The sequence below is a fragment of the Loxodonta africana genome, chromosome 2 (assembly GCF_030014295.1).
Source record: "Loxodonta africana isolate mLoxAfr1 chromosome 2, mLoxAfr1.hap2, whole genome shotgun sequence".
Lineage (NCBI taxonomy): Eukaryota > Metazoa > Chordata > Mammalia > Proboscidea > Elephantidae > Loxodonta > Loxodonta africana.
Genome location: NC_087343.1, coordinates 101,500,675 through 101,527,660, shown reverse-complemented (window position 1 = coordinate 101,527,660; position 26,986 = coordinate 101,500,675). Strand labels below are relative to the sequence as shown.

General features: G+C 35.6%; 2 protein-coding genes across 22 annotated transcripts in view; one reads left to right on the top strand and one right to left on the bottom strand.

The window, feature by feature from the left end:
- Positions 1 to 16,773, top strand: part of MCTP1 (multiple C2 and transmembrane domain containing 1) — a 632,230-nt gene extending 615,457 nt beyond the window's left edge. For all 17 annotated transcript variants that reach the window (XM_064274169.1, XM_064274167.1, XM_064274164.1 and 14 more), the window contains one exon: positions 178 to 16,773. In XM_064274169.1, coding sequence (XP_064130239.1) covers positions 178 to 249 — 72 coding nt within the window. In that variant the 3' untranslated portion in view covers positions 250 to 16,773. The remainder of the gene's footprint in view (positions 1 to 177) is intronic.
- A 488-nt stretch (positions 16,774 to 17,261) lies between these two features.
- Positions 17,262 to 26,986, bottom strand: part of SLF1 (SMC5-SMC6 complex localization factor 1) — a 77,713-nt gene continuing 67,988 nt past the window's right edge. For 2 of the 5 annotated variants that reach the window (XM_023547715.2, XM_064274147.1), the window contains exons 15-20: positions 25,751 to 25,896; positions 24,602 to 24,765; positions 23,572 to 23,705; positions 21,542 to 21,634; positions 20,945 to 21,127; positions 17,264 to 18,189 (exon numbers count right to left, since the gene is read on the bottom strand). In XM_023547715.2, coding sequence (XP_023403483.1) covers positions 17,708 to 18,189; positions 20,945 to 21,127; positions 21,542 to 21,634; positions 23,572 to 23,705; positions 24,602 to 24,765; positions 25,751 to 25,896 — 1,202 coding nt within the window. In that variant the 3' untranslated portion in view covers positions 17,264 to 17,707. Of the gene's footprint in view, positions 18,190 to 20,944; positions 21,128 to 21,541; positions 21,635 to 23,571; positions 23,706 to 24,601; positions 24,766 to 25,750; positions 25,897 to 26,986 lie in introns of those variants that run through there. The other 3 variants (XM_064274153.1, XM_003404986.4, XR_002785675.2) reach the window with 3 other exon arrangements.

The window sequence follows — 26,986 nt, the reverse complement described above, 5'->3', positions numbered from 1 at the left end:
TTTCCTTCTACTTATCCCTCTATCATCCTATTGTTTTCTGTATCCCAGCTGCAGATCACATACATCTTCCTGAATGGGCACTTTTTTTCTCCAAGCAGCCTCTCATTACTTTGCTTTTCCTTCCTTTGCCAGAAAGTGGCCACCTGACCAGTCTGTCTCTGAACTCTGTTTAAACAGGTGCAATACCAAGAGCTGAAACCAGATCCTTCTCATAGCCCATGTAAAAGGAAGAAAAACAATCTGGGATAGCCAGCTCCAAGCACCGAGGAGACCAGCATCTGTTTGGGAAGATAAAAGAAAAAGCCTTCAGCCTCAGCAGTATTTCCTTTCTTTCTGCTTTTTATTTATTTTGTCTTCTTTTTTTTTTTTTTATCATGATCGAGAGGATTTGTAAATAGTATACAAAAGCATATGACTTTAAAAATGTACTTCCGTTGTACAGAATCAATTTGATAAAAGTTTAGCTCCTGCTGTGTGAATGCCTTGTTAGCTGTGGGTAATAATATAACACATTGAAACACAAAAAATGTAAGAATGATGATAGCACTGGAAGATACACACGTCTCTAATTACAAGTGGAGGAACCAGAATATTAGATTAAATGCTCAGCTGTGCTCTGATTAAATCTACATAAAATGTAAATGTCAATTTCATTTTAAAGTTTTTTCTTTAATGTAACTATTTTTTATCCAAAAAGTAATCCATTCCAGTTTTCTATGTTTTATACATTTTAAAAGGGGGGAAATCCCAAAACCTGAAAAATGGAATGGATACATTTCAGCTTAACATAGATTCTGACTTCACATCCTGAGCAAATTCACTCCTGTGCAAATTATTTCGATATGACTAGGCTGATTTTCTTATAGCAACCCTGTACAACGGTGGAGAACTGCCTCATAGGGTTTCCTAGGCTATAATCTTTACTGGAGCCAGTTGCCAGGTCTTTTCCCCAACGGAGCCACTGGGTGAGTTTGAACTGCTGACGCTTCGGTGAATCGGAATTGACTCTACGGCATACAACAAGAGGCTGATTTCAAGCTAACGAGTTAAAGTACATTCACCCCCTCAAGAGAATCTTCAACCTTCTGAAATTCTATAAAGAAAACCTTCAAACCTTGTATCATTCCATCTAAAAGCTAAAAATCTCTACAGGACTACACAAAAATACTGCCAGATTTATAAATGATTGCCTAAATGAATTTTATATGTGCACCACTACTTTAATTTATACTGATACAGTAAATTAGCAACCCTGTTCAGCTGTCAAAAAGACTAGCCAACTAAATCTGTATCGCTGTTGGTGTCATATTTTGCCTTTTATGCATATAAAAAAAATGTAATACTCAAGTGTTCTCACAGAAAAAAAAGGTATTTGCTTTCTTATTAGGTTACTAAAATACTTTAATGCATAGGATGATTTTTGTTATTCGTGTGAATTTCAATGTGGAGGAGAATGCGGTGTGCAGAGTGATATGCCAGTGTTTCATTACATTCATTTATGGAAAAAATAATCATTCTTGGTAACATGAATGCATGAAAACCTGTTTTGTGAAATAAACTGCTTATGGGGAGAGGGGCTTGCCTTTAAAAATGTTTCACTGCTTATCATAGAATCTATACTTAAAATTGCATTCCTAAGACTCTTTAAACGGTAGTTTTTGCTACTTACTCTCTGGTATATCAGGGGAGTATACCTCTGGAGAGAACAATCATTTGGTGAGAATGTCTCACTTCCCTGACTTAGTAGGGGGTGAAGCGTGGTTGAAATTGCTGCAGACAGTGTTTTGCACTACTTTATTACTAATAGACTGGGATGGGGTCAGGGTGGGGTTATGCTGGAAAAATATAGAAAAGCCAGAAGCAAGAGATATGTATTTCATTCTAAAGGAGGATTCTTTAAAAAAACAATTTAATCTAATCAAAGCTTATTTTTAAAGTATTTTTATTTTAAAGATACGTTGTTAAATACTGTTTCTTATGATAAAACTATTTTGATCTGTTTATACACAATGCGTGAAAGAATGTCAATTAAATTCCCTTTCTACAGAAAGGCTTTGACCTCAATATGCTCTATTTAGCGCATCATGTTTATAATGACATGCTTACATCTGAATTCCATGAAGTTGATGTTACTACAGAAATTTTATTGATGGGACAATTGGTTTGAAATAACTTTTGATTATACCTTGCGTGAAATTTATGTTCTGTGCTGACAATGTCTACTATTCAGATGTCTGCAAGCCTAATACTCTATAACCTCAAGTGTACCTAGTAGAGAGTAACCATTAACAGATGACTAATTATTGTTTGTTTCATTGTATCAAATTTCAGATGTTTAGTTCAATGGTAATGTTGAATACACATATTCACTGCATTAAATACAAAAGAAAATAATCTTTTCTAAGTATAATCAGTACTCCTTTTTCTCCCTCTTTTGGTTAGTTTTTGATGGTTGAGGGAAGAGTGATGGTGGATTATGTACATATTCTTATAAAAGACACTTAACTTAGAGACAGGTTTGGTTTGGACAATCAACGTTTTCCCTGATACCTTGGCTATATGTATAAAATGGAAACCCTGGTGGTGTAGTGGCTAAGTGCTATGGCTGCTAACCGAAAGGTCTGCAGTTCAAATCCACCAGGCGCTCCTTGGGGCAGTTCTACTCTGCTTTATAGGGTCACTATGAGTTGGAATCGACTCGACGGCAATTTTTTTTTTTAATGTATAAAATACAGTACCTTCAGAGGGGTGAGCATCCAATGAAACTGATAGAAGAGTAAAAACTGTCTTGGGACATGAAAGTGATACTAAGGAGAATCTTCTTGCTTTTAGAAGCTACTGCGTTCATAGGCTGAAGATAGATTGTGTCTGGTAGGATTTTAACTATTTCATTTCCCCTTTCACATTAAGTGCAATTTTGCCTTTTGAGAACTGCCTCACTTGCCTTGATTTTGAGAGTTTCAGCATTTAAATATTTCAAGCTGTCTCTAGCTAGATTAGATGTCATTCTAACACCTATTTGGATTGCTAAATATAGTACCCCCATTGCCATCCAGTTGATCCCTACTTATAGCGACCCTATAGGACAGAGCAGAACTGCCCCATAGGGTTTCCAAAGAACAGCTGGTGGATTTGAACTGCCATCCTTTTAGTTGGCAGTTGAGCCTTTAACCAATGTGCCACCAGGGCTGCTAAATGTAGTAGTCATTGTGAACTACTAAATATTTTCCTCAGTATCTTTCAGTGAGTGAGTTCACTGAAGGTCATTAACTGTTTACATTCCAAGTTACTATTATTGGAGCCCTGGTGACATACTGGTTAAGAGCTCAACTGCTAACCAGAAGGTTGGCAATTCAAATCCACCAGCTGCTCCTTAGAAACCCTATGGGGCAGTTCTACTCTGTCCTATAGGGTTGCTATAAGTCAAAACCAACTCACCGGCACCTAACAACAACTATTGCCATAAATTGTGATAGTTCCTAAGAAATGCATATAAGTGCATTGTATGTAACATTTTCAATTATAAAAAGAGTACAGTACTCCTTGTTCATGTTGGCACTATTCCACTCTCAATAGTTTCTATAGTGATTTCCAAATGATTTTTGAAACATTGTGTGTCATGTATACTTGCACTAGGATGATCTGAGCTGGGAGACTAAGTGACTTCACTTCATGATATATGTACAGAGTGCATACTTTATGACCTCTCTTATCACTGGCAATTGTCAAACCAATGATAGTCTAGTAAAACCAAATCTGGAGCTGAAGTCAAATTTGATAGATTTCTAAAAGTAATTTTTAGCTTTTTACTTTATATTTAAAAGTGAAGAAAAATCCAGGGACCATAGGAACTTTTTTCCACTTTGATTTCAACATTAAAATGTCTCTGATGCTGAAAGTTGCCTACTTCTGTATTAAGTTTTATTGAACAGGTTTTCGTATCAGTTTATACACTTGTTAAATCTGCCTAAAGAGTCATAATCTTTGCAAATTTTGTACTCACTCACATAAAAAAAAGTATAAGGCAGTTGATGCACCAGTTATGCAAAAACCAGGGCTTCAAACCAGTTCATTCTGGTTCAAACCGCTGCTGAGAATTTGCATTTCTACCCCAGATATAATGAATCAGAGTCTACATTTTTTAACAAGATCCCCAAGTGAGTCTTATCTATAATAAATTTTGAGAACCACTGCTCTACTAGTGGAAACCCTGGTGGCATAGTGGTTAAGTGCTATGGCTGCTAACCAAGAGGTCGGCAGTTTGAATCCACCAGGCGCTCCTTGGAAACTATCAGGCAGTTCTACTCTGTCCTATAGGGTCGCTATGAGTTGGAATTAACTCGATAGCAGTGGGTTTGGTTTTTTGGTTTTGGCTCTACTGGCAGATTTCAGAATTGGTCCCTAACCAGTAGCATTGGCATCACCTGGAATCTTGTTAGAAATGCAAAAAACCCACTATTATACTTTTTTTTTTTTAAGTTTTTTATGCTTTAGGTGAAAGTTTACAGCTCAATTTAGTTTCTCATTCAAAAATTTATACACAAATTGTTTTGTGACATTGGTTGCAATCCCTGCAATGTGTCAGCACTGTTCCTCTTTCCCTTTAAAACCCAAGTTCCCCACTCATCTAGTTTTCCTGTTCCTTTCTGCCTTGTCTTTGCCCTTGGGCAGGTGTTGCGCTTTTGGTCTCATATATTTGATTGAACTAAGAAGCATGTTTGTTTTATAGGCCTGTTTAATCTTTTGCTGAAAGGTGGACATGGGGAGTGCCTTCAGTTCTGAGTTAGCAGGGTGTTCAGGGGGCCATAGTCTTGGGGGTTCCTCCAGTCCCTATCTTTTTTTGGAAAAGCCTCAGGTATTATTAAGTGTGGTCTTTTTTTCTGAATTTGAATTTTCTACATTTTTCTCCCATTCTGTCCAGGACCCTCTATTTTGATCCTTGGTGGTGGTAGCTGGGCACTTTCTAGTTATTCTGGGCTCAGGTCGTTGGGGGCTGTAATTCATGTGGTCCATTAGTCCTTTGGACTGATATTTTCCTTGTGTCTTTGGTTTTCTTCATTCTCCTTTGCTCTAGACAGGATTGGGCCAATAGATGTATCTCAGATGGATGCTGGCAAGCTTTTAAGACCCCAGACGGTACTCACCAAAGTAGGATGTAGAACTATGTAATGCCAGTTGACCTAGATGTCCCCCAAGACCATGGTCCCCAGCCCTCAGCCCCAGTAACTGGGTCCCTCAAGGTGTTTGGAAGTTATCTAGGAAGCTTCTGTGGCTTTGCCTTGGTCAAGTTGTACTGTCTTCCCCTAGAAATATAGGGGCTGACTTCCCCCTAGAAATATAGAAGTCACCACAACTTGACTTCCCATCATACTTCTTGGAAAGGCCTGAGGTATTATTAATTGATGCTTGTTTAAATTCCAGGCCTTTAAATAAGTGTGTCTGGTCGCACACGCAGGTTTCCATTAGAGTATCTACAACTGGCTTTTCTAATTCCTTAGTAGAATGTGAATTAAAACTACATTAAAAAAATAATGTAATGCCTGGGGCAGGGACTAGAAGGCAGGAGGGAACAGAAAAGCTGGTAATAGGGAACCTAGGGTTAAGAAGGGAGAGTGTTGACATGTTATGGGGTTGTTAACCAATGTCACAAAGCAACGTGTGTACTAACTGATGAGACACTAGTTTGTTCTGTAAACCTTCATCTAAGGTACAATTAAAAAAAAATAATGTAATGAATTCTTACCGTAGTTTTACTCCTTTCAATTATAATTCTTTTGCCCAGAATGGTGTTAACTCACCAGAGAGGAAAATAAATAAAACACTCTTGTATTTTGGTAAAAATGTTACTGTTTTATGCCTCAGTTTCTATATTTGTACATTGGCAATTTATATAGTGGAAGTCACATCATATAACTTATTGCATCTGAATCTCTGAAATTTAAAAAAAAATACCAAGAAAAATCTCTCATTATGTAAGAATACTATGCAAATAAAAACCATTAAATGCCCAGGCATATGATATAGAAATGAGCAACACTGTGAAAGGTTTGCTCTAATTTAATGATTAAATCTATGCTTTTCCAAGGGGATCTGGGTTAAGTACTAAAAAAATGAAACAAATACTTAATTGGTGTTAAATGAGTTTGAATTTATTGGGATCGTCCTTCCTTCACATTCTAAACCTTCAAAAAAAAAATGAAGTATTCTATTGCATGCACAGCAGTATTTTTGTAAAGACACTTAGGGTTTTTTTTTATTATTATTTAAATGATAGTTCTTTCTGTCTCCAAGTGGCACAGAAAAATTACATAACCCCATTTTTGAAAAAGTAACCAAATTACACTGTTCTTTTGCTCTAGTCAGTCCATAGGGTTACCGATTAAGCTGAAAGCTCTATTTGTATTGGGAAAAACAGCTATGGTCTAGAGAAGTAGCTACACAAAAGTTTTTTTCAGTTTGCAGCAAAAATGAAATCTCAATGTAATTCTTCCCCTGCTGTAGATTGTTGAATATTCCTTCAAAAGAGAAAAAGAGTGGCCAACCTGGCAATCAATGAATGAACATGGAAGCCACCTCTTTTTTTGCACAGGAGGAATCCATTTGATGAGATCTAGAGACCTGGCTGAGTGTCGCTACTAGTGAAGCAAGATAATGTAGGCTCAGTTACAAATGACATGAGTCAATTTGTGGCATTTTATTTCACCAGAGTTCAAATGGTAACCAGTTTGGAGAAAATGCTGTATGCATAAAGAAGTACACCTGGCCTCAACTGAGGGCTTCAAACTTGTTCCAACCCCTGCTCAGAATTTGCATTTCTAACAAGTTCCCTGCTGAGGATTTGCATTTCCACCCAGATATACTGAATCAGAATATGCATTTTAACAAGCTCACAAATGATTCTTATACGTAACTTTCTAAGAACAGGTTCAAAGGCCTGCCTCAACTACACTCAGTTGTTTGCATTATCAAAGGCACACCTGAGGCAACAGTTAAGTGTTATTACAGAGACAGCTGTCCTACAGAAGAAAGGTGTGGGAAAGGAAATGCCAATATTTGTCTCAAGGATCTCTCCTCTTTTAAGCTACTCCAAGAACTGGATATCTTATAATTAAACTCTACATCAACGTCCACAAAACATACTCTCCTTTATAAAGCAGTCGTGATTATGACAATTCCAAGTCAAAATTTGTGTTTAACTTGTAATACGGTTGTCGTTGTTAGGTGCTGTTGATTCCAACTCATAGCAACCCCATGCACGACAGAATTAAATACTGCTGGGTCCTGCACCATCCTCACAATCATTCTTATGTTTGAGCCCATTGTTACAGCCACTGTGTCCGTCCATCTTGTTGAGGGTCTTCCCCTTTTTCGCTTATCCTCTACTATACCAAGCATGATGTCCTTCTCCAGGGAGTGATCCCTCCTGGTAACATGTCCAAAATATGCGAGATGTAGTCCGGCCATCCTTGCTTCTAAGGAGCATTCTGGTTGTACTTCATCCAAGACAAATTTGTTTGTCCTTTTGGCAGTCCATGGTATATTCAATATTCTTCCCCAACACCACAATTCAAAATCATTAATTCTTCTTTGGTCTTCCTTATTCATTGTCCAGCTTTTGCATGCATATGAGATGACTGAAAATACCATGGCTTGAATCAGGCGCACCTTAGCCCTCAAGGTGACATCTTTGCTTTTCAACACTTTAAAGAGATCGCTTGCAGCTGATTTGCCCAATGCAATGCATCTTTCGATTTCCTGACTGCTGCTTCCATGGGGGTTGACTGTGGATCCAAGTAAAATGAAATTCTTGACAATCTCAATCTTTTCTCCATTCAGCATGATGTTGCTCATTGGTCCAGTTGTAAGGATTTTTTGTTTTCTTTATGTTGAGGTATAATCCGTACTGAAAGCTGTGGTCTTTGATCTTCATCAGTTAAGTGCTTCAAGTCCTCTTCGCTTTCAGCAAGCAAGGTTGTGTCATCTGCATAATGCAAGTTGTTAACGATTCTTCCTCCAATCCTGATACCCCATTCTTCTTTGTATAGTCCAGTTTCTCAGATTATTTGCTCAGCAGACAGATTGAATAGGTATGGTGAAAGGATACAATGTTGACACACACCTTTCCTGACTTTAACCCATGCAGTATCCCCTTGTTCTGTCCAAACAACTGCCTCTTGATCCATGTACAGACTCCTCATGAGCACAATTGCATGTTCCAGAACTCCCATTCTCTGCAATATTATCCATAATTTGTTACGATCCACACAGTTGAATGCCTTAGCATAGTCCGTAAAACACAGGTAAACATCCTTCTGGTATTCTCTGCTTTCAGCCAGGATCCGACATCAGCAGCAATGATATCCTTGGTTCTATGTTCTCTTCCAAATCTGGATTCAATTTCTGGCAGTCTCCTGTTGATATACTGCTACAGCCACTTCTGAATGATCTTCAGCAATATTTTATTTGCCTGTGGTATTAATGATATTGTTCGATAATTTCTGCATTCGGTTGGTTGACCTTTCTTGGTAATAGGCATAAATGTAGATCTCTTCCAGTCCGTTGCCCAGGTAGATGTCTTCCAAATTTCTGGGCATAGATGAGTGAGCACTTCCAGTGCTGCATTCGATTGTTGAAACATCTCAAATGGTATTCCACCAATTCCCAGAACCTTGTTTTTTGCCAATGCCTTCAGTGCAGCTTAGACTTCTTCCTTCAGTAGCATCGGTTTCTGATCATATGTTACCTCCTGAAACGGATGAACATTGACCAGTTCCTTTTGGTATAGTGACTGTGTGTATTCTTTCCATCTTATTTTGATGCTTCCTGCGTCCTTTAGTATTTTCCCCGTAGAATCCTTCAGTACTGCAACTTGAAACTTGAATTTTTTCCTCAGTTGTTTGAGCTTAAGAAATGCTGGGCATGTTCTTCCCTTTTCAGTTTTCTATCTCCAGGTCTTTGCACATGTCATAATACTTCGTCTTCTCGAGTCACCCTTTGAAATCTTCTGTTCAGCTCTTTTATTGCATCATTTTTTTCCATGTAATACTGCCACCATGGAAAATAATTTATCGGTGTCAAAAACTAACAAACACTTAAAAATTTTTACAAAGGTGAGAGTATCTATTTCCTATTACACAGGGAGGGATAGTGTTTGTGATTTTGCTGACACCTGCCTATGACCACCTGTACACAATGGTATACCTACCCCTCATCTTTGTCTTAGAACTCTTATCAACTAAGTTTCCATTAACATGGAGATCTAGCAGGCCATAGCAAGGCCTCTGAAGCACATGAGAACCTACCTAGAAAAGTCAAATACTATGCATATTTAAAGAAGTAGTTTTTAAATAGATCGTTGTGGTGTTCCATTTTATTTGTTGGAAGTTGCTGAATGTTATTTTTAAATTTTTCCTATAGGATGTACATGAGGGGAAAAAAAAGCTTTTTCAGAAATAACAGAGAAAACCTTTTTTTTTTCTTTTTTGATTGTGAAACATCCAGTACTTGATAATTTAACCAAGAGCCAAGCAGACTGACCCTTGTGGGGTGAGATACCAGGCACACAGCATCTATCCTTGTGGCGCTGTAATGCTAATACAAAGAATGCACGCGTGCTTCATCTCCCAGGACCCACTTATATTTTATCTCCCATGACTGTGACAACAACCCTGACAAGCAGGTGAGAAATCTCACCAAAAAAAATTATGTGGTACTTTCCAGTCTACTGTACTTGTGAAATAGGTATCCAATAGATTTATATAAAAGTTATAAAAATATTGTTATTTTGAGTTGTACTACTCAAAACGGAGCCCTGGTGGCGTAGTGGTTAAGCGTTCAGCAGCTAACCAAAAGATCGGTAGTTGGAATCCACCAGCCCCTTCTTGGAAACCCTATGGGGCAGTTCTACTAAGTCCTATAGGGTTGCTATGAGTCGGAATCGACTTGACAGCAATGGGTTTTTTCAATGGATTTACTCAAAACAGTACCTTAGGGGAAGGCATTTTTTTTCTGGCCTTTGCAGAAGAGGTGCAAAATAATGCGCTCTGGAGGACAGTGGCAAGACATTTCCACTCAGAATTCACTCAGCAGAGGGCAAGCTGTTTATATTTGCATTAATGTTGTCAATAATAAAACCTAAATTATAAAGTGGATTTTTTCCCAGATCTATGAAGACAGATGAAAAACAATCTTAATTTAGTAACATAGTAGTGAATGCCCTTTAAAGGCATGTAAGATACAGCCTTTGATAAATGTAGCCATCATTTAATCTCATCAGTTTCACTCTGCTTTTGTGTGTTGAATAATCTGAAAAGATCAAGCAAAGAACAAGTAATTCTTCACGTTCCATGAATACTTCTAAAATCAGAAGAGGCAGACAGTGAAGATATGTTAGCGTGGCTCCACATCATATCCACATAAAGAAATTTAATCTTTAGCAATTTAAGAAACTTACTGAAGAGTAATGACACCCCAACCCCCACCCAACAAACATGGTGAGAATCTGCTTTGAAGTGGTTTAATATGAAGACAGAAGCTGTGGTGACACACTGGTTAAGCGCTTGGCCACTATACGAAAGGTTGGTGGTTCAAACCCATCAGCTGCTCTGTGGGAAAAGAATGGCAGTCTGCTTCCGTGAAGATATGCAGCCTTGGAATTCCCATGGGGCAGCTCTCCTCTGTCTTATAGGGTCTCTATGAGTCAGAATCAACTTAATGACAATGGGTTTGGTTTGGGTTTTAATACAAAGACTACAGGTGCGTATCAGTAAAAAAATGTCCTAGTCCCTTTCAAAGGAGGAGCGTATAGTGTAAATGTATTATTTGAGATCTTCATTAGATAATGCTAATGATGTTTTTTAATTACATCCCACCTTGAAGAAAAATGGCATATATTAAAACTGCAGTTTATATTTTAAAAATCCAGTAGATGGTAGTGTAAATAAGACATTTTCAGAAAAGTTTCAAGGCTGATTCTTAGGAGTATTACTTTAAAAAATAAAATTGTTACTGCATTATAAACAAATGTAAACCAAGTTACAAGAAACTTGGAGAAGTGAAAAAGAAATATTCGAAATTCTATCACATAAAACACAACCGTTATTAGTAATGTATTTACTTTTTTCCTATGTATTTTTTGCATACAGAAAATATTTAATTACATTTAAAGAGTTACTATTTTAAAAAAGAATTAAAATTAGTCAAGAAAAGTGGTGCTTAGGCAACTAGTCTGACCACTTCTTAAAAACAGCTTTCTACTTCTCCTTAAGTCCACTTTCATATCCAAATATGAATTTACAGTATTTTGGAAGGGCGTAGAAAAGAACTAAAATGATAGGAACGCAAGAAATTAGAAATCCAGATTTCCCTAACTTTGAAGAAAGGACTGGGGGTTATTAGTCCATAACAGTCTGTTTCTGATGATACCACTAAGATTGCTGTTTTTATTCTTTAGTTTTGATTGAATTTCAGCTAAAAGAACCTTCCACAAAACACTTATCTGGACCCTTGGTTAACTGAACTTTATTCAAAATCTTCAAACACACAGTTTATTCCTGGGATTGGAAATTTGTCTATATGCTTTTTGTCTGATTTTTATCTGCCTTCACTAACTTCTCTATCAATATATTAAACCAAAAACCTGTTGCTGTTAAGTAGATTGCGACTCATAGTGACCCTATTATAAGACAGAGTAGAACTGCCCCATAGGGTTTCCAAGGAGCAGTTGGTGGATTCAAACTGCCAATCTTTTGGTTAGCATCCAAGCTCTTAACCACTGCCACCAGAAGCACCCAATAGCACCTGTAAATCTTTATCCTCTTGATTCCTTTACACCAGAATGTTTCCTAATAATTTTTCCCCTTATGCTCTTGACCAATTTTCATCTTTTATTATTCTTTGACATTTTCATGAAAAGCTCCTTAAAATACATAATTTACTTTTACCAAATTTTATTTGCTGCTCTGTAATTTCGTCTCTGTGTTGTACAAGAGAAAAATGCATCTTTGGGACAAATTCAGATACCCAAGATAAATATTTCATCAAACAAAAACAAAAAATGATTCTAAATCAAACTATTGTGGTCATTAGAAAAATTTATCAGAGTCATGACATCAACCATTGTTGACCTAACCTTTAAGTTGAGAAGTCACTAACAACAAACTAAATTCTTTTTACATGTCACCACTTTAAGATTAATGATCTTTTCCAACATGACTATTTCATTTGGGGACAGCAGAATGGAGAAGCAGTGGTAATTGTAGTTCATATACTATCAAGATAAATGATAGTATGATAGGTGTAAATTCAAAGCTGGATTCCAGATTTTCAACTTATCTGTGGCACATTATTTTCTTAAACCCCATTTCTCAGTAGAAGTAGATCATATGTTCCAAAGTAGTCATTTTCTATTAATGCTTAGCACCAATTACGTATTAATGTTTAGTTGACCAATTTAGATATTTTGGGAAGGAAGTTAGATTAGAAGAGATATGGATTCAACATCCTAAAAAGATTTGGGGGCAATGGTACAAAAATTAAAAAATTTGGAGGATACGTTTCAATTCTTATTGGAGTCAGCTATTTGCAGATGCTTGAATAAGGGCCTTTTTTTGTTTGTTAAGGGCAATATTATGTTATAATACACGTATTGCATACATACTAAGAATATGATATACTTATTTGATTATATTGTAGTTACTTTTCTGACTTAATACTGTTGTGTATTAATTCAGCAAATAAAGACCCAGAAAAGAGTTCGCTATGCTTTTTTTAAAAAAGTTATATATATATATAATATACATATATACATATAATCTTCAATAGCAAAAAGATAGCGTTCTTTAAAAAAATCAATTGTGTCTAGCACTAAGGGTTAAAACATAGTGTATTTATAACCCAAACTATATATCTACACATTAAAAAATAAAAAACCTACAGTAATTCAAATACACAAAAAAGTAGAAACTGCTTTTAACACAGAGTACCCTCAAATAGCAGGATTCTTCTGTGATAAAAAGTTAATCATTTGTCTTTACATTTAGTAAATTTAACAAGTCTGTTTCTCAAACAATTTAATATTTTTTTTCCCTCGAACAATTAACATAAAATCATGTCTGAGGAAAAAAAGATGTGTATGAGTCCTTAGGGCTTGGAGCTTTCATAAACTAGGCAGCATGAATTAAATCTATTTTGGATATTCTGTAAGATTAGCATTTACCATAAAAGGGTAAACTTTTTGAACATGGAATGATCGATGATGTTATAAATATCTCTTGTAAGATCTTTTTTCTCTGAATAGAATTTGCAGTACCTTGAAAGATGTATGCTTGGAACCATATAAAACACCACCAAAATTTTTTCTAATTAACTTATAGTCTAATAATCTCTAATTCTATATAAGCAAATAACCACCAAAGCGTATCTTCCCACCACAATTCACTTTAACCTACAAGGTGATTTCCTGATAACATAATTTGATTTACAAGGAATAGTTAACTATTCCATGTCTCCAGTTCTGACATCACCAGGCACAGCCTAATTCCAATAATACCATCACTGACCTTTCTAACTCAATCCACATTTGTTATAAAAACAATTATCATTCCCAGTTTTGCAAGTTCCACATCAGCAGGAGGTACGACTGGCATGGAAGCTATGTGATAAATGCCTGAGGGAAAGAGTGCCTCGTGTCACTCAAGGATGACCCCTTCTTAATGATTAAGGAGCAACAGTGACAGGCTCTCATCAGGTTCTTCGCTTAACTGGAAAGGTGTGCAAAGGATTGCACATTCCACCAATAATTTTTTCATGTGAAGGTATTCATTTCATTTAACTTTCTAAAGCAGCATAAACAAAGATGGCAAGCATTTTGGGGGGAGTCTATATAAAGCACTCTGGTGTTAATGCATTTTTGTTTGCCTAGGAATAGGTACCAGCAGTTCACCAAGATTGCAAAAGCACACCCTACATCCTATCCATTCTAAAACTGCTAAAATAATGCTGATCAAAGGATTAAACTATCAGGCTCTTGAATACTCAGATCATTTAAAAACTAAAACAGAACACCAATTATTATTGCAAATTTTAGAAACACACAAAATCGAAATTAATTTTTTGAACAGCCTATATAAAAGACAATAAAACAATACCGAAGCCTGGTTTACCTTTCCGGACTGGGAGCCTTTCTTCTTTTGTGTATGGTCAGCCCATCAAACACACTGCATGACACACAGATGTTTAAGAAATGTCAAATTCAAAACACTGATTAATTTCACATTTGACATATACGAAGATAAATGTTTTTCTGGTCATCTACAGCAGCTATGGAAAATGTATATACTTGGACTACTTTATTTGCATAGTGAAATGAAGAGTTAAAAAGCTAGAAAACTCTAACTTCATAGAGGCCCTTTCTACTTTTACTGCCAGTAAAATTTCTAAAATCTTTCTATACTCTAAATATTTGCAGGGGTTGGGTGTGGGGGAAAGCTGACTCTTAACAGTTCAGAGATATCCTTCCAGGCTTTATTTACATTGTAATAAGAGCTTTTTTATACTTTTACAATTCCAAGGAACTATGATACCAAATCTGGCAAGAGTACACTATAAAGCTTACTCAACCTTGTCTTCAGGTGCAACTTCTAGAAACCTACAACTAAAAACCAAGTACTCGGACTGATTTATTTTTTTATTTAGAGTTTCCACACTCTCTACTTCTAAGATAAATTTGAGGTATTTTTATATTTTCTAAAGTAAATATAAGAAATAATATTGGAAACAAAATTTCTTGTTGCAGGTTTAAACTAACAAATGTTTGTGGGAATTCTTAACTAGGCCACAGAACATGGTAAACTGTGTTTGCCAAACTGGACTTTTGAAGAAGTGCAAAGTCGTACAGTGATGATAACTACTTAAAGGCACAGATTTCAATGGCATTTGAGTGTTTCATATTTTGTCACCACGGCTTGTAGAAGTTGGCAGACAGAACAGTCAGTAATAAAATATTAATACTAATTGCAACTAAAATGCGATATTTCTTATGAACATCTAATTTAGAAAAGTAATTTTTCTTAATAGTGCAATACCCTAACTCATAAAAAAAAAAAAAAATGTTGATTATTTCATTAAGCTGAAATTACTACCAACTTGGGAGAAAGATATGACAGTCTGCTTCTGTAAAGATTACGGCCTTGGAAACCCTATGGGGCAGTTCTACTCTGTCCTATAGGATCACGATGAGTTGGAACTGACTTGAGGGCAATGGGTTAAGCAATTATTACCAATTTAATCAAAAGGTAAGATTTATGTGTATAATACATATCTTTTTTTTTTTTTAAGTTGTGCTTTAGGTGAAGGTTTATGGAGCAAATTAGTTTCTCATTAAACAATTAATACATATATTGTTTTGTGACATTGGTTGTCAACCTTACGATGTGTCAACACTCTCCTTTTCTAGACCTTGGGTTCCCTGTTACCAGCTTTCCTGTCCCCTACCGCCCTCTCATCCTTACCCCTGGGCTGCTGTGCCCATTTAGTCTCGTTATGTTTTATGGGCCTGTCTAACCTTTGGCTGAAGGCTGAACCTCGAGAGTGACATCGGTACTCAGTTAAAAGAGTGTCCAGGGGCCATACTCTCATGGTTATGTATAATACATAATATATCTTGCCTTTTGCTCAAATGATTCATTATGACCAAATAGAATCAGTGGAAAGGAAGTAACATTTATTAAATGCCGTATAATGTGATGTTGTTGGTTGCCCTTAAGTTGACTCCGACTCAAGGGACCCCATGTGTGCAGAATAGAACTGCTCCACAGTATTCTCAATGACTGTGACCTTTCAGAAGCAGATTGCCAGGCCTGTCTTCCGAGATGCCTGAGTGAATTGAACTGCCAACTTTTCAGCTACTAGGCAAGTGCCTAACCATTTGTGCCCCCTTATATATGTGATAGGCTAACTTAATTGTATCATGACACAAATTTGTTGTTGTTTGCCACTGAGTCAGTTCTGACTCACAGCAACCCTACAGGACAGAGTAGAATTGTCCCAGAGGGTTTAACCTAGGGTGCAACCTCTATGGGAGCAGATAGCCAGGTCTTTTCTTCCCTGGAGGGGTTGGTGGGTTTGAACCCTGAACCTTTCAGTTAGCAGCCAAGTGCTTAACCATTACATCACCAGGGCTCCTCCATGGCACAGAAACCTGGTGTTATTTCCATTTGACAGGATAAGGAAACCAAAGAGAAATTCATTTGCCTTGTAATTTAGCTAATAAGAAACTAAACAAGGATTTGAAACTGTCTGAAGTCAAAGTCTATGTTTTTAAGTTTACATTAGCTTACCAAACAAACATATCCCAATGTTTTTTTACAAATCAAGTGGCTACTCCTTAGAATAAAAATGTTCTTATATTCATAAGCTGGGGAAACACGTTACTCCCTATGAGTATTTTAATGTCCCTTAGATAGTCTCCACTTCATCATGTTTCCTCTGATACTTTGGCAGACTAAATAAATATTAAAGGGGATTTGTATGATGTCAGATTTGAAGGCCAACTAGCAATAACTAATAATTCTTATAGTATGTGTGAAAAAATTACTGATTTAAAATATAGAAAACAGCTCTGATTTTTATCCAGAGCTGATATACTAATGTAATAGTTTTCAACTTAGATTATAAACCCAGTAATAAAATACTGAGCACTTGTATTTTGTTAAAAGATCTATTTCCAAGATAAAGTTAAAGTGTGCTTCTTTAGCAGATTAATTGCTGTGAGATTATCACTTCAGTTACATAAAATCTAACTGGGAGGTTTTAATGTTTCTTTTCTAGCTGTATCACAATGTAACTTATTCCCACTAGTAAAGCAACTTCAATTTCAAAAGTGGTTATTATCCACACCCTTTCTTTTGGTTCTACTATAAATTACTATCAGGAAAAAACTGCAAATTGAAATATTAGTAGTCTGTAAATGTATACCGCACATTAAAATTTTAGATAATCTCCGATCTTTTACTTAGTTGCCACTTATAACCTTAATATTTAATAAAACTTAAGCAGTAGAATGTTTTCACTTACAGAATATTGGTTACATGGAGTAGCAATATGCTGCATGTGAACTGCTAAAAGAAAATACATCAAGAGATTATATTGTCAGACTCTTGCATATGCACTGCATTTAAAAACCAGAAGACATGAACTACTGTAAATTTTAGAAACATTTATTTTAGAAACACACAAAACTAAAATGAATACTGAGTCCAACAGCTTATATACAAGAGAAGTAGGAACTACGGGTTTATCAGCACACCTTTGTATGAATATCCCTGCCAAGATTCGAAAACCTGGAACATTTAGAATAGAGGACATTATGATTTGAAAAAAAAAAAAAAACTAAAAAAATGTTACATGTACAATATAATAAGTAAAATCACTTTCAGAACGGAGAAAATTAAAGATTAATGAAAGCCATGTATACAAAACAAAACCATTTTTTACTTTGAATCAAGTTTTCCACACTGGAAAGTCAGACACCTCAGATCATAGTTTTGCAGAAGTTCTTTAAAGTCCTCTTAGAATTCAGCAAGTCTTCAAAAACTGTCTATAAATTAAAAAAAAAAAAAAAAAATGTTTGTTAATAAGCTATGAAGTCCACAGTAAATGACACATCACATTGAACAGGTTTAAGAAGCTGAGTCATTTTTGGGTTTCCTCATGAAAACTCCATGACTGACTGGCACATCATTTCCAGTGTCACCAGTAAGGCCTCAGTGTGCACTCCAGGACATACTTTCACATTCTCAGGCAGTTCCTTAAGAATATTTGGGAGCTTCTGTAATGTCTTTATATTTCTAGCATAAAGATCCAATAACCAGTCAGTATGAGCACCGGTGGTTTCCTTGTAACTGTTACAAGCCATAAGCAGTTCATTTAGATGAGTTAACCCTTTGAAAGCTAAGAGAAACTCTGAAGATAAATCAAAAATAGAACAAAAATTTATCAGCATCCTACTAAGTAAAAATGAGCCAAATTCAAGTTGCTGGTGGTGAAAATGTTTTTCTGCTTGTACATGGAAGTTTTCCACTGTATCTTCTATCTTTGTAATAGCAAAGAGTTCTTCCTTGATTTGAGGTGATAGCACATAATCCAATGGCAATTCCCCCATAGAGTTTTTCTGCTGTAAAAGCACTGGGCCTGTGAAAAAGAAAATGCAAGATGTTAAGAGCAAAACATTTTTATTTTGGCAGTTTAACAGCTGTTTCTCTTTTTTCCCCAAGCATCCAGGGCTCTGTTTACAATCCTATTTTGTACTAATTCATGTTGACAGAATTAACTGGCTATATATATTGACTGTCTAATAAAGGTGCATTAAAACAAAACAAAATTCTAGTTAATTGCTTAAGAGGTTTGCCTAAAAGTATATGCTTTAGTTCAACAAATAATACATGTTGAGTATAAATGGAAAGCGGAAAAAAAAAAAAAAGCTTTTGTAACAGTTTATAAACTGTCAGCTTAACAAGAGTTTCAGTGTTCTCAGGAGAAATTAATAAAATACATTCATTTTAAATTCTGTACAAGAGTCTTAAGGCTATCTCAGGTTATCACCAAGAGGAAATACAGTGTCCCCTTCCATGGCTGGTAGGTGATTCTGGCAGTGCAAAGACTGCAAAACCTTGCACAGATCAGAATACATTTTTCATTTTACTCCTGCTTATGGCCCTAGTGGTGCAGTGGTTAAGAGCTCAGGCAACTAACCAAAAGGTCAGCAGTTCAAATCTACCAGCTGTTCCTTGGAAACTCTACGGGGCAATTCTACCCTGTCTTTCAGAGTTGCTATAAACGGGAATCAATTCGACGGCAACAGGTTTGGTTTTTTGGTTTTGGTTATGCTCAACTTTTAGTACACATAACTGATTCACAAAAATTAAATGTTAATTGTTCTGGATCACATCCATTTATCTAAACATATTTAACCACCTACTTAGAAAGTACTGAAGATAGAGTTTACTCCCTAGGTAGTATAGGGTGATGGGGGAGGAGCTGAGCAACAATGACTCAGTATTTGGTCCCACAGCAAACTACAAAAGTACTTTGTACCTTTTCAGCCAAGCCTTATAATTATTTATTCACATTGCCATAAAAGTACCACAAGGGACATAAAGGTTTGGAACTTGCAGACATAATCGGAGTGTCCTATCATACAACACAGGTCATACTATCAGAGAGAAAATAGATTATAGCTGATAAAATGCTTAATGATGAATCCAATCAGATATATTTAGTGGCCTGGCTAAAACACATATTAAAAAAGATCAACCATTGATGATATATAACTAATTTATAATAATTATGGAAAAAAGAGAATTCTAGATCAAAGTTAGGTTCCTTTTCATTGCGTTTGCATCTAAAAAAATGCTCCAAGTTACTCCTTTAAAAAAATAAATAAAACAAAATTATGGACATAGATTTTAGAGGCATAAATAAGTTCCTAAAATTATTGCTCTCAAAACTGAAGGACTCACAATCCTTAAATAATGCAGTAATTATAATGATGGTATCAAACCACTTAGCACGTCCCAAAATATGACTAAGGCAAAATTAGGTTTGTACAATTGCCAAAGGACCCTGGTAAATACAAGTACAAGCAGATCAAATCCTTAGGAACAGGAACTTACCCATTTACTATTTTTCACTAAAGGGCCCTAAAAAAATTCACATTGGTTGTTAGAGGCCATTCTCTGTTGAAGAACTGAACTTAATACAATAACGGCTGTTACATCAGCTAGACCATTTGAAGCAAGGCCAAATATCAGCTTGGTATGTTAGATACATGGTTGAGTAAGAAAATAAATACTCAGGAGGCAGAACACTATGGCTTAGCAAACGTCTAACACTAAAAAAAAAAGGGGGGCGGGTAGAAGAACTGAAAACTGTATTGATTATGAAATGGTGTCAGAAAAATTGGCACACTAAGGCCTTTAGGGGGCAGGAGAAGACTATAAATAACCAGATATCTTAAGCTACCACGATATACAGTTTTTCTTAGATGTGTATACAGTAAAAATACATCTAAATAAAATATACATTTTGTTTTCATGCACAAATAGCTTTAATTACAGGGAAAAAATGTTAAATTTCCAAGTTGAAATCAGCATAAATAAATGCAACAGGAAATTTATACAAATCTTTTGTCCCCACATTATAAGCTAGTCATCAGTTATCTTTTGTTTTTCTCTTTTTAAAAATATAAATCAGTTTTGAACATTGTGATGTAAAATTTGTGTTATTCAGCTCAGATATAAAAAGACTACCACTATGAAGGAAGGGGTTTGCTGAAAGAAGAGATTAAAAATGAGCAGAAAAAGCTGTAAATATTAAGCTCAAGTTACCTCCTTCACAAAACCCTGTACAACAGTTACCACCACTGAAAATCTTCCTACTTTAACTTAATTGCCTGCAAAATGTGAATGAAGAAAAGATATTCTAGGCTATCATTTTTATAGTCTATAAAGAAATGACTCATAAAAAATAAGATTAATCAAGTTAACAGTATATACAGAAAATGAAACAATAAAAGATGCAAGTAATCACAACTGAACATGTACATCCATTTATTAAAAAGCTTACACAAATAACTGTTCACAAAGACATCATACGCTTTAAATAAAATCATTAATATTAAAAACCAACAGACCCAGTTCAAAAATACATTCTCATATACTGACTTGAACAGGCTTAATAATACAATGAAAAAATACATATTATGAAAAGGTTTTCATTCTTGCTAAAAAAAGATGCTTACATTCAAGCAGACTTTCTATCCTTACTATTTCATTACTATAAAATAAAGGCATCTTTCCTTATATTTCTTAAAGTGTTATCTACCTCTGATGAATTCATCAGAAAACTGGATAATTTATCAAAACCAGTTTAGCATAAATGCACTCACCCCCATGCTGGAGCAGCAGCTTGCCAATTTCTACATGTCCGTTTGACAGTGCGTCATGCAAAGGAGTCACCCCGTCCACTTGAGTGAGCAGATCTACCTCTGGACAACGTTGCAAAATTTCCTGGACACATACTGTGTTACCATAGTTACAGGCTTCATGCAAAGGCGTCCAGCCAGCATTGTCTAAATCAGAAATCAAGGCAAGTTTTAAAACAGCAACAGTAGGACTTTTGGTAGTAAAGTATTGATATTCTATTTCTCTCATCAGTATGACTTTCTAGCTGCCTCATATATAAAAAAGAATGCTTCAATAAAAATGCCTAGCCTGTATTTCTACTTTTAAGAACACAAATTCAACTACATGAGAACAGTTTAAAAATATTAATGTTTAGGATCTAACCAAATTATGAACACCAAAAAAAATTTCTAATGAGCTATAAATCAATATATCACAGATTTCTTGGGTTTTGCTAATAGTAATATTTTAAAGATATCTTAGATAAGTTTGCTGTGATGATTTTCTTAATGTTGACATATAACTATTTAATATTGCAAATATTAAGACACTAGGTTAGACCACAAAGATTTACAGCTTACCTTTAACATTGATGTCTATTCCTGGTAAAGAAAGAAGAAGAATCAATTTCTCCACTTGGTTATTTATGCAAGCTCTATGCAGGGCTGTTTCTCCTGTCATAAAAAATTAATAGATGATTCCAGAGAGGACAAGATATCAACTAAAGAAAATAATCAAAGGGCATGAACTAGGAGATGTGGCCCCATGCCAGAAAATTATTGAGCTTTCCTTTTGACTGGTTTAAACATCTCTTGCATTTAAAAAAAAGGGGGGAGGGGAGGGAACCCCACCAATCCAAGAGCTTCTGTTCTATCAGCAATTCAGCCACGCAATTCTACTGCACAAGGTTTAACACAGGCATTGTCTCCCCCTAGTTCAAGGTTTAAAGCTTCAATCCTGCTATAAAACCCCCAAAATGATCATAGAACACCAAAAATACTGGGTTTTGCAGCAATAAAAGTTTAGAGTGCAATTGCCCTCTCTTAAATTTATTCATGAACCTATGTTAAATGTATGGCTCTTTTTTACACAGCATTTATAGCTTATTTCAAATGAATGTTTCTGGCTAAGCACGAGTGCCTCTACACACTCAAGTATAATTCAGAACTTCAAATCCATTAACAGATGGTTTGCTGCTTCTCAATAGGCTGTCTGGCTTGGCTACAGCAGCACAGAGAGGAAGAAATGAAGGAATCTTAATATAAACACACACACACACTTGGAAAAATCCCTTGTACCATTTAAAGCTGAACAAGGGTGACAAAATGAATGGCAAGGTTTTAAGGTTTGCTTTTTCTAGGAAGAATGCAATCAATGCACACTAGCTAAAATTTAGTCCATATCTATACCTCTGTTATAATCAAAATTAATAAGATGTAAGTAAGTGGTAACTTGATGGTAAGGGAAATTTTAAAAACATAATAAATTGCTTAGGAAACAAATGAAACACTGAATCATATTCTTTCTTGCTATAAAATACTAAGTAACACATTTTTAGAGTGTTCAGTTTTACAGATTATCTCTGTGACTTCTACCAAAACATTTCTTTTACATGCATAGAAAAGCTTTTGAAGTTGTTCTCTACTATTTCTCAATTCTCCTTCTACCCCCCTACTCAGTTCCTTCTGCTATTCAGCCTAAAGTCATTCATATTCATTTTACTTTCTGAAACAATAAAACAAAGAAAAAGGATACTGATTTGTGAAGTTAATATCGGAGTTCTCATCTAACACATTTTGCACATTTTGAGCCACATGGGCAGTTATTTCGTAGTATGCAATTATGACCTTACATCATGTTGGAAGATTATATGGCCTCTCTGTCACTACTTCCATAAGTGTCACAATGATAAGCATATTTGTATTAAAAATACAATACAGCTGATAAACAAAAGAGACTCTGGAGTTTACTTTGGCCAGGTACAGATTCTTGGAAGGTACTTTTCTATCTGTGAGCTAAGAGGTATGAAACTGGAAAAGGTGCTGGAATGAATTATTACAACACTATTCTTGTTATTCCATCCTTTAGGTACTTAGGTTCCAGTATAGTTAGAACCAAAAGCCAAACACATTTCATAGTCTGGGCTCAGTGCCTGGAAGAAAGGAGTCCATATGCTTAACACAGCTATGTAACATAGCCTACTCCTCACTCTTTGTTCACAAAATGTCTAGGACTGAAAGAAATGAAGAATGAATTATACTTTCAAATCAGAAAACACTGATTCTAAGCAGCACAGGTTGAGATGGATTAGAAAAGTACGGCGGGCAAGTCTGGAATGAGCTCAACACATGCTACACACTGTGTTTAGTATTTAGATAGGTATAGAGAGAAGGGAAGGGAAGGAATACTCTATTATACTGTGTATTAAATGACCATATTCTTTGTATTAATGACAGTTCAAGAAAATAATATGCTATCCAAGAAGGTATTTCCTGGACTTAGCCCAATGTTTAAGTTCAAGTATTCACCAGGGCAAGTATGTTAAACTTGTATGTATTGACTACAACCATGAAAAGTTCTTAGCATAAATTAATTCAGATACTTGGAATACCTTTTAGATTAGTCTTGTGAAAATTTATCTTTCTAAGTAAAGAAGGGCAATTCTCCTTGGAACAGGACAATTCTCCTTCTGACTTCTTTTTCAATCTTTTTAATGATGAGGAACATTTAGTAAGGTTCAGCTCTCTGAAAGGCAAGCAAGAAATAATGAAAGCCTGTTTTTCAACAAGGCATGCCAGCACGCATTAGATGAAGATTTTTTTCTAAAACTAACCTTCTGTTAATTTAAACCCCCTTACTCATTCAAATCTGCACTGCTTTCTGTTTTTACACTTATTTCAACTGTGTAGAAGCAAATTTTAATGTATTATTTTTTATTTTATTAAGCCTTGCACCCGTGACTACCACTGAGAAATTTATGACTATGGAATGTGAGGTAAAGAGAAAAAGAGACCAAGTAAACCACTGGCAGAGAGAATAACGTGAAAAGCTAAGATCAGTATGCAGGCCTTTGCTTCCCATTCTTATTGTGATCCTACTCGCTTCTTCTCAGAGAACATTTCAGGTTTTCTGAGTTGTCTATGTCTTACTTTTAGAGGACGTTCCTCATTCTGGGGAAGTTGTTCTAACAATTCAGAGTATCTAACATGACCATGAGTCCTAAAATTCCATCTCCATTATTTAAACATAGTAATTCAAATCATATGGCAAATTACATAAAACAATTTTGGGGGGGAGGAAAAGCTTTCTGTTTTTTAATTATGGCAAAATGTGTAGAGCCAAACATTTACCATTTTAACCATTTTTAAGTGTACAATTCAGTGACAAATTAATTACATTTGCCATATTGTGCAATTTGTGAAGAGTATTACTTCTTTTAGCAAACAATTTTAACAAAAAGAACTTGTATTGCAGAAAAAGAAAATGTTGCCTATGTGTATTTATAGGTTTAAAACTGAGTTTTTTGCTGATTAGTATAATTGTTAGGCAGCATCACAAATAACCATAAAGTTCAAAAAAAATGTATCAAAAAAAGAGCTGTACCCCAAACAAAGTACGGTTGGTACATAAGCACCACTTACGGTGACTCTGGCAGTCCTTCACCTTGTTTCTGCTTTGCACCATTCAGCATTAGTAAGGCCCTCTGAGATTCAAGGCAAGGTCGCTGTCCTATTTTCTTCAGTGTCTGCATCTTTCCAGCCCCAGGCACACCAGTGTTCCCCAAAGCTGGCAAATAGGAATGTATCTGTTGCAAAATAAAATTTGTAATTTCTCAACTACAAAGACTGGAAAGCAGTTAAAAGAAATTACTTGATTCATTTCACCATTAAATTTGGTTATATTTTCTCAGTTTCATCCTTATGGTTGTCACCCTATCTCATCTGAACATGCTAAAATATTAAGAATGTTACTAGTTCCACATCATTAAATCAAGACCACATGGACAAGACCAATATCTTCTTGAAAATATTCTTCCTAATTCAATTCTGATGCTCATTTAATAAAGTTTTTTTGATTAGTCTTATGCCCAACTTGTTATGATTCTTTTGCATATTTTTCTACAGAAAAACATCTGATGTATGTACACCTGGCATTTTGCCATTTCCATTTAATAATGCCTTTCTTCAACAGAAAACAAGTCTGGAATATGCAAACAGAATAGCAAGTACAAAGTCCTTAAAGGTAAGAATTGTCAAAAAAAAATTTCTTTTTTCCGGTCTGACCAATAAATAAGCATATTTCTCAGCTATTGAAGAAACTATTGGAGATATTAGATATCAGTAATATCTAAAGATGGCCAAGATAAAACTGGAGAACCCTGGATCAAATGTAGCCTTTATGTGTGTGTATAGGATAAAACAGAATAATAACCTTTGGCATCATTTGCAAATTTTGCTTTTTAAATACCATTAAATGCTATATAGATTACTTTTTGGATCTATATCTTTCCAAAATCAAAATTTTACGCACTATGGCAAGTAATTAAGAAACAAAGATTCTTGCATTATTTTTCTATTATCGATCCTAAGTACTCCCAAATAAGTAATTAAAGTTTATTCACTGACTAAGCTAATTCTGAGGTAAAAAGATACCAGGTATTATAAAGATTTGAAAGATCTATGAATTAATGTGCTCTGTTCAATTACTAGAAATGATTAAGAATATTTAAAAACTGAATTTATGAACCCATTTCTTGGAAATTAAAAGAACCAGGATAGAGTGGTGTTTACCATTTTCTGAAGAGAAAGTGGCTCAGAAGAAATACTGATGGAACTCTGTAAACACAGCTTTTTAAAGACTGCCTCTGCAACAAACATTTGAAGCCAGGAGGAGGAAAAGGAACAAATAAAAACTTCTAATTCTTGTGAAGAAAAGTCTGTAGAAAAAAGAGCAATAAATATAGTTGTTATGATAGCCTATAAAATTTCTTTCTATAGACTATTTCCTCTGGATTTTATTCATTCAAGTGATAATTTGTACACCAGTAAGATTTATCCACATAATGTTAAACAACAAAAAACACATAATATTTCTATTCCGTGACTTTCAAGGAAAAAAAAAAATTATGGCAAATGTTCTTACATTTGAAAAACAATAATTGCTTTAAATAAAATCTTGAAAGGACTATATATGTGTGTAGGTAGATAGAATAACCCGTACAAAAACCAAAACCCACTGGCAACAAGTTGATTCCAACTAATAGCAACCGTATAGGACAGAGTAGAACTGCCTCATAGTCTCCAAGGCAGTAATCTTTACAGAAGCGGACCGTCACATCTTCCTCCGAGGAGTGGCTGGTGGGTTCAAACAGCCAACCTTTTAAGTTAGCAGCTGAGTGCTTAACCACTAACCAAACCCGTTGCCATAGAGTTCATTCCAACTCATACAGACCCTACAGGACAGAGTAGAACTGCTCCATAGGGTTTCCAAGGAGCTGCTGGGGGATTCAAACTCCCAACCTTTTGGTTAGCAGCCAAGCTCTTAACCACTATGCCACCAGTGCTCCATAAATGAGCACCAAAACCAAGCCAAACCCACTGCCGTCGAGTCGATTCCGACTCATAGCGACCCTATAGGACAGAGTAGAACTGCCCCACAGAGTTTCTAAGGAGCGCCTGGCAGATTTGAACTGCCAACCTCTTAGTTAGCAGTCGTAGCACTTAACCACTACGCCACCAGGGTTTCCTGAATAAGCACAGATGCAATGATCAGTCTTGAACTGAGGGGAAGGAAGAAACTGGAAAGCTTCCTGTGACGACCTATAAATCCTATCACTGCAACAAAGGAGGAAAGCCACAAGATGAAGAAGAGGAGAAAGGTAAAACAAGAGTGCGCATAAAGATTTTCTCAGAAGTTTGCACCCATTTTACTACAGGAAGAGGAGTTATAATTTTAAATGATCAAATAAATAAACAATAACAAAAACCCTACCAAGTGCCTCAAATCTCTTCCTTTCAAAAACCTGA